Genomic DNA, 6,636 nt, shown 5'->3' with positions numbered 1-6,636 from the left:
CCTATTGGCAGACATCCATTTAAAACGCAGCCAATGGCATATAAAGAGCCTTTTTTCCATGTCCACTGAAGTTCCTCAGCTTGCACTCTAGAAACATCTGTCTTGTCCAGGTAGCTTTGCATTAAAAACGGTTGTCATTTGCGAGGCCACTTTTAATTTTATACTTTAAGTACATTTCCAAGCCTGTACTTCGTTACTTTTACTTGAGTAAAGAAGTTAAATCAGTAATTCTACTTTTACCAGAGTATCATAGAGTATCTGTACTTCTACTAGTACGGGAAGTGAGTACTTTTACCATCTCTGGTGGTTTCAGTAATAGACATAGTTTGTGTTAACAGAACAGAACATAATGCACTCAAACTGGGAATTTAACTGACTGCAGGGAGTTTTCTCACCTTCTCCCCATCTTTCTCTGTTTTCCTAGACCCTATAGAGTGGAACACAGGGAACGTCCAGAAGTGGCTTCTGTGGACTGAACATCTGTACCGGTTGCCCCATGCAGGAAAGGCCTTCCAGGAGCTGACGGGAAAGGACGTGTGTGCCATGAGCGAGGATGAGTTTCGCCAACGCTCGCCACAGTGTGGAGACACGCTGCACGCACACCTGGACATATGGAAGTCAGGTGTGTGCGTGCGTGCGTGCGTGCATGCAACATTAACCCTCCTGTTGTCCTCAGGTCACAATTTGACCCCTTTAAAAAATTTCTATATCTAAAATATGGGTTTCTTTTGAACAAAATTACCACACAAAAATGGATGCTCTTGCACTTTGCAAATACAATTGATCACTTTCATTCCTGACAAAACTCATATGTAGGTTCCTCTGATCTAGAGGAACCTACATATGAGTTAGTCAAAACAATTCATAATCCGGGCGGCTGCCAATCGGAAGGTTGGTGGTTCGATCCCTGCCCCTGCAGTCATTGATGAAGTGTCCTTGGGCAAGACACTGAACCCCGAGTTTCCCCTGGTGCTGCACATCGGAGTGTGAATGTGTGTGAGTGTTTATCTGATGAGCAGGTGGCACCTTGTACGGCAGCCCCGGCCACAGTGTATGAATGTGTGAGAATGGTGAATGTTTCCTGTAGATGTAAAAGCGCTTTGAGCAGTTGTTAAGACTGGAAAAGCGATATATAAATACAGCACATTTACATAATCCTTGCTTTTTTTAACTCAAATAATTGCTATCATTCTATACAAATGATGGTTATTGAACTTGCATTTCAAAAAGTAGTGTAAAACTAGCGGTAGTAAGGTGGTGTTAGTGAAAACTAAACATGTCAAATCTTTGTCCATTTTTGACCCGGGAGGACAAGTTCATTTTTTTTTAATCTGTTTATTAATCCCCAGTGGGGAAATTACAATTCACACTCTGTATCCACACTTTGTTAATCACACACAGTCCTGGACTACACACACACACATGCTCAGGATCTATACATGCACTAATGGAGAGATGTGTGGAGAGTGGGCTGCCAGCAGGACCAGCGCCCTGAGCGGGTGGGGGGTACGGTGCCTTGCTCAACAGCACCTGGCAGTGTCTAGGAGGTGAAGTGGCATCTCTCCAGCCACCAATCCACACTCCCTACTTTTTGGTCCATGTGGGGACTTGAACCAGTGACCCTCCGGTTCCCAACCCAACTCCCTATGGACTGAGCTACTGCCACCCCAAAGTGGGTTTGATTATGTACAGTATGAGTGGATGGGAACAGTCAAAATCAGGGATTTACAATGCGTACAACACATTAGTAATATAGTAACAGGTATAAAAATGAAAGTAATTAAACTAAACCTTTTTTTAAAATAAATGTGTCTCTTCTGTCTTCAGCTGCCTGGATGAAAGAGAGGTGTTCAGTTGGGGATACAAAAACTACTGGTAGGTTTGGTTTCACCTGCCATTTAAAAATAATATTAAACTCTGCATTGTAAATTTGCTCAGAATCAAGCAAAATGAAATGTTAAGGACATTTACACTTCGATGCAGGCCACCGGACGTTTTTGTTTACTTACTTTTGTACAAAAGTTTGTCTTTATGAAAATTAAGCACCTGTTTTGTGTCTCCTGGTAAGTTCTGTAAACCTCACTGATTTTCCTCTGAGACTCCCGACACTGTGGCCTTAAAGTCCAAATGTTGTGTTTGTGTTGTTCAGGTGGTGAGGATCTTTGGTCCGAGGCAGATTCCTCTTGTTCCGGTCAGCCCATTCATCTGTGGCAATTCCTCAGAGAACTACTGCTTAAACCTCACAACTATGGACGCTGCATCCGCTGGCTCAATAAAGAAAAAGGTACTTTAAAAATAAAAAATGCTACAGTGTGGACATGCATTTTAAGTTACACGTTGAAATGAAAGGGAAAAGATAAAAATGATAGTAAACTAATATACTGTATGTTTTACGGTTTATTGTTATTTTTGCATTTCAACTGCCTTTACCTTTTATTTTTCAACTTACAGTTCAACTGCTTTCAGAGCCTATAGCATTGTTAGCTGACTTTTCATTTGCTTCCACTTGTTGCATGTCAACTGACACCTGAGCTGCTTTTCAACTCCCAGTTCAACATCTTTCAGTAATTACACATCAGGTTCCACTGTTTCCAACACTTTCCCTTCAGCTGAAACATCAGCTCATTTCAGTCAAAACACCTTCATCTGACACCTCAGCTGCTTTCATCTGACACATGTAAAAAAAGAAATTGTAAATTATAGTGGGGTCTAGACCTACTTTATCTGTAAAGTGTCTTGAGATAACTCGTTATCGGGATTTGACATTATAAGTAAAATTGAATTGAATTGAGTTGTTGAAACAGTTTCACTTGTTTACATTTCAAATATTTCAGATATTTAAAGTGTTATTTAGGAGAGAGAACAGTTGTTTGTGAAGACGCGGTGGCTTGCATAAGTTTACACACCCATTCTAAAGGTGATTCAAAAGAAAAAACATCTTTTGGAAATTCATCTTAATGCCTTAATTAAAAAAAATTAGGAAAATCCAACCTTTTAAGGACACCAATTTTCTTCGTGAATGAATAATGTATTGTAAATAAATAAATGTTCTTCCTTAAAATACAGGGTGTTATTTCAGTTAGCTCAATGACTGGTTTGATTTGCACTGAGAGATGATCTTATGGAAAGTTCCCCATGCCTGTCTCTAGGTATGGTGAAGGGTATGTAATGATGTGGGGGGGTTATTTTAGTTCCAAAGGCCTAGGGAACTTTATCAGGATGCATAGTATCCTGATCCATGAAATAACTGGCCTATAAAAATAAAAATCTGCCTGCCTCTATGGGAATTTAACATAGGGGTGTGTATAATTATGCCCCTTGTATTTTAAGGAAGAACATTTATTTATTTACAATACATTACTCATTCACAAAGAAAATTGGTGTTCTTAAAAGGTTGGATTTTCCTTATTTTTTCAATTAAGCCATTAACATCAATTTCCAAAATAGTTTTTTTTTATTCCTCTTTTTAATCAACTTTAGCGTGGGTGTGCAAACTTATGCAAGCCACTACATGTATATACGTATGTAATGCTGCCTACTTGAGCAGGTCACAATAGAAAAATAGATTTGAATCTTAATTTGACTACTGATTTAAAGAAAGAAAGAAAGAAAGAAAGAAAGAAAGAAAGAGAGAAAGAAAATGTAAGTGGTAGACTAGCATTGCTCTCAATGTGGCCCACTGTTTTTTTCACTTTGCGGCGGGTTGTTACAACCGTAAAACCTCTCGTTATTCCCACCAGGTATCTTTAAAATCGAAGACTCGGCTCATGTTGCGAGACTGTGGGGACTCAGAAAGAACCGGCCAGCTATGAACTATGACAAGCTGAGCCGCTCCATACGTCAGTACTACAAGAAGGGCATCATCCGCAAGCCCGACGTGTCTCAGAGACTGGTGTACCAGTTCGTTCACCCAGTGTGAGGCGGCAGCATGGCGGGAGGACAAAAGAAAGAGGAGAAGGAGATGGAAACCTACAAAACTACAAGGAAACATTATCTCGCCATGCACTTGAACACTTAAGCCCGAGATGAAAAGGTGACAGGAAACACGTGCACTGACCAACCCCAATGGTACACACTTTCACTGCCAACAGTGAAGCAACAGCTGGCAGCTGCCGCGTGAAGGCTTATTTGTGCATGAGCCAAGAGGAAGAGACAAAACAAAGTGGCTTTTTTTTTTTCTTTCCCTGCTGCAGAATAAAACAACCGCAGATTAAAAAACAGAAACTGCCTTGTCATTTGCATGATCTGCCTGTTTAATTATACACAATAGGATTCTAAATGATCCTTTACTTTAATAAAACAAACAGAACGGATTGCTCTTTCATCCACAGCTACATTTTTTTTGTCTTTTAGTTTTGCTCATCTTGACCACTGTCTCTGTACCAATTAGAGCCAGTTTTCCCGCCGCCGTTGATTGTTTTGCTTCTTTTTGGGGGTTTTGGTCCTGGCTGTAGTACACACGATCAGTCAGCCAGTTTGCTGGATCTGGATCCAAAGAGTGAAAACCTGTTAGGGTCCTCAACACCGGTTGTGACTGTGCCACGTAATTGGTTTTTGAAGGTGTGACCTGGTGAAGAGCCCTGCTTTTACGTTATATGTGCTGTAAACTTCGGTTTTTACTGCTGTACGTTGCATTTTATGTTGTGGGTGTTTTACTATGGAGACCCAAAGTGTTCAAAATGCAATAAATACATATAAACAAAATATGTGATATTGTAAAATAATTCAGTGAGGTTTATGGTCCGTCGGTCAGACTGAAATATTCATGGTCCCCAGAGGATGAATTTTAATTTCTTTAATGATCCCTTAATGTCAAATCTACCGCCAGCTTCTGGACCCAATTTTATTTTGTCTAATAATCTGATTAATGACCAAACAACCTTCCAAACTAAACAAAAACTAATCAGCCCCTTTTGCACTTTGCTGTCTTTGAAGCTTCTGTACTAATCAACAGCGAATATTTGAATATTTCAGAGGGTGGGAGAATGCGCCATAGCACAGTGTCACTAACTGTACACACTGCTGTTCACTTCATTAAATCCCCCTGAAAGTACACCAGGCTGCTACAGTGTAACCACACAGACCTCTACACACATCAGACGGCTCAGTTACAACTTCTGACTCCACTTAGTCAGACATTTCTCCGTTCTCAGCCGTGATGGAAGGTATAGTGCTGTATAGGTATAGTTTAGCTAGCAGCTTAATCCAGATCAAACATCACGGTGAATTTCAGCCTGCGTGCATGTTTTTGGCCACTAAACATTATTACAGTAAAACAGAGTTAGCGGGCCAATAAGTTGAAACTGCACCTCTCTTTACGTGTGTGTGTCTGTGTGTGTGTAAAAGGAGAAGAGAGGAGAGGAGAAGAAAGGATAAGGTCCTGTGTCCATATCGTGTTTTTCTCCGGGCGCTGCTGGGCATTGCTTTATCCCAACTCTTTGAAGCACTAGCTTTGGGTTTAGTTTCTATGACAACAACATTACGTTAGCTATATTGCAAAGTTATAGTGCATTCCATTTTTACTCGAAAGTCGAATTTTCCGAGGTCAAAGCGGGTCAAAGCCGGAAAACACGCCCGACAAATTTCCAAACCCAGACAACTTCCGAGTACCCCGCGCTCCAACTCTAACAGGAGACAGGAGATGGGAAAAGCCGCAGTTACACACAGTGATTAGTAGCAAAGGTCAGATGAAGCTTTGTGAACCACTGTCTTTATTCTCAGACACTAGATGGCGCTCTCTGTTCAACAAAGATTTGAGAACATTCTGAATTGCAATGCATTAGGCCTCTCTCTTAAAACCAAGAGCGCCATCTAGTGGACTCAGAAAATAAAGACACTGGTTCCCGAAGCTTCACTTGGCCATCGCTAGTTATCAGCACTTCTGTCTTACTTGTGTCTCACTAAATCATCGTACACATGTTGTTAAAAACAGAGGAATGCGTTGTTACCCGCGGTGAAAACAGTCACTCACTCAAAAACACTCACCAACAGCTGTCAGCGTTCGGCCGATCTGCTCCTACAAATACAAACGGGCTTTTCTGTCTCTGACAGAACCAGCGGCCTTCTGAAAAGTTCCGAGATTTTAGAAACAATCAACACGTGAACATTTTGAGTGCTGCCTTTAGCATGGCTGCAGACTCTTGTTCATTTCAAAACTCAGCTCAGCCATTTGAATATGTCTTCTTTTAAAAACTACAGTTTATTTCAGGTCATTCTTTATTAGAACTGTTGGGTCTTTGTAAATTATAGAGTGTGGTCTAGACCTACTCTATCTGTGTATTATAGAGCGTGGTCTAGACCTACTCTATCTGTAAATTATAGAGTGTGGTCCAGACCTACTCTATCTGTAAATTATAGAGTGTGGTCTAGACCTACTCTATCTGTAAATTATAGAGTGTGGTCTAGACCTACTCTATCTGTAAATTGTCTCGAGATAACTCTTGTTGTGAATGGATACTGTAAACAACATTAAATTGAATTGAATTGCAGCGGGTTTTAATTCAAAATAGCCCTAAGTATGTTTTCGTTTCCCAACAGCATTGTCCCAATATGAGTTTGGGGGGGGGGGGGGGGGGGGGGGGGGGGGGGGGGAATGCTGTTCCCCCTCCCCTGCAGCAAATCAACAATCTTGGAGAA

At 40.9% G+C, this 6,636-nt stretch overlaps 1 protein-coding gene across 1 annotated transcript in view; it reads left to right on the top strand.

Moving 5' to 3' along the window:
* spdef (SAM pointed domain containing ets transcription factor) overlaps positions 1 to 4,414 on the top strand; it is a 13,602-nt gene extending 9,188 nt beyond the window's left edge. The window contains exons 3-6 of the mRNA XM_032513474.1: positions 425 to 622; positions 1,828 to 1,875; positions 2,150 to 2,284; positions 3,741 to 4,414. Of these exons, the coding sequence (XP_032369365.1) occupies positions 425 to 622; positions 1,828 to 1,875; positions 2,150 to 2,284; positions 3,741 to 3,919 (560 nt within the window). The 3' untranslated portion in view covers positions 3,920 to 4,414. The remainder of the gene's footprint in view (positions 1 to 424; positions 623 to 1,827; positions 1,876 to 2,149; positions 2,285 to 3,740) is intronic.
* The last annotated feature ends 2,222 nt before the right edge of the window (positions 4,415 to 6,636 follow it).

The sequence above is a fragment of the Etheostoma spectabile genome, chromosome 4, assembly GCF_008692095.1.
Source record: "Etheostoma spectabile isolate EspeVRDwgs_2016 chromosome 4, UIUC_Espe_1.0, whole genome shotgun sequence".
NCBI classification, from domain to species: Eukaryota; Metazoa; Chordata; class Actinopteri; order Perciformes; family Percidae; genus Etheostoma; species Etheostoma spectabile.
Note: the sequence above shows the minus strand (reverse complement) of the source record. Positions and strands in the feature narration are given on the sequence as shown.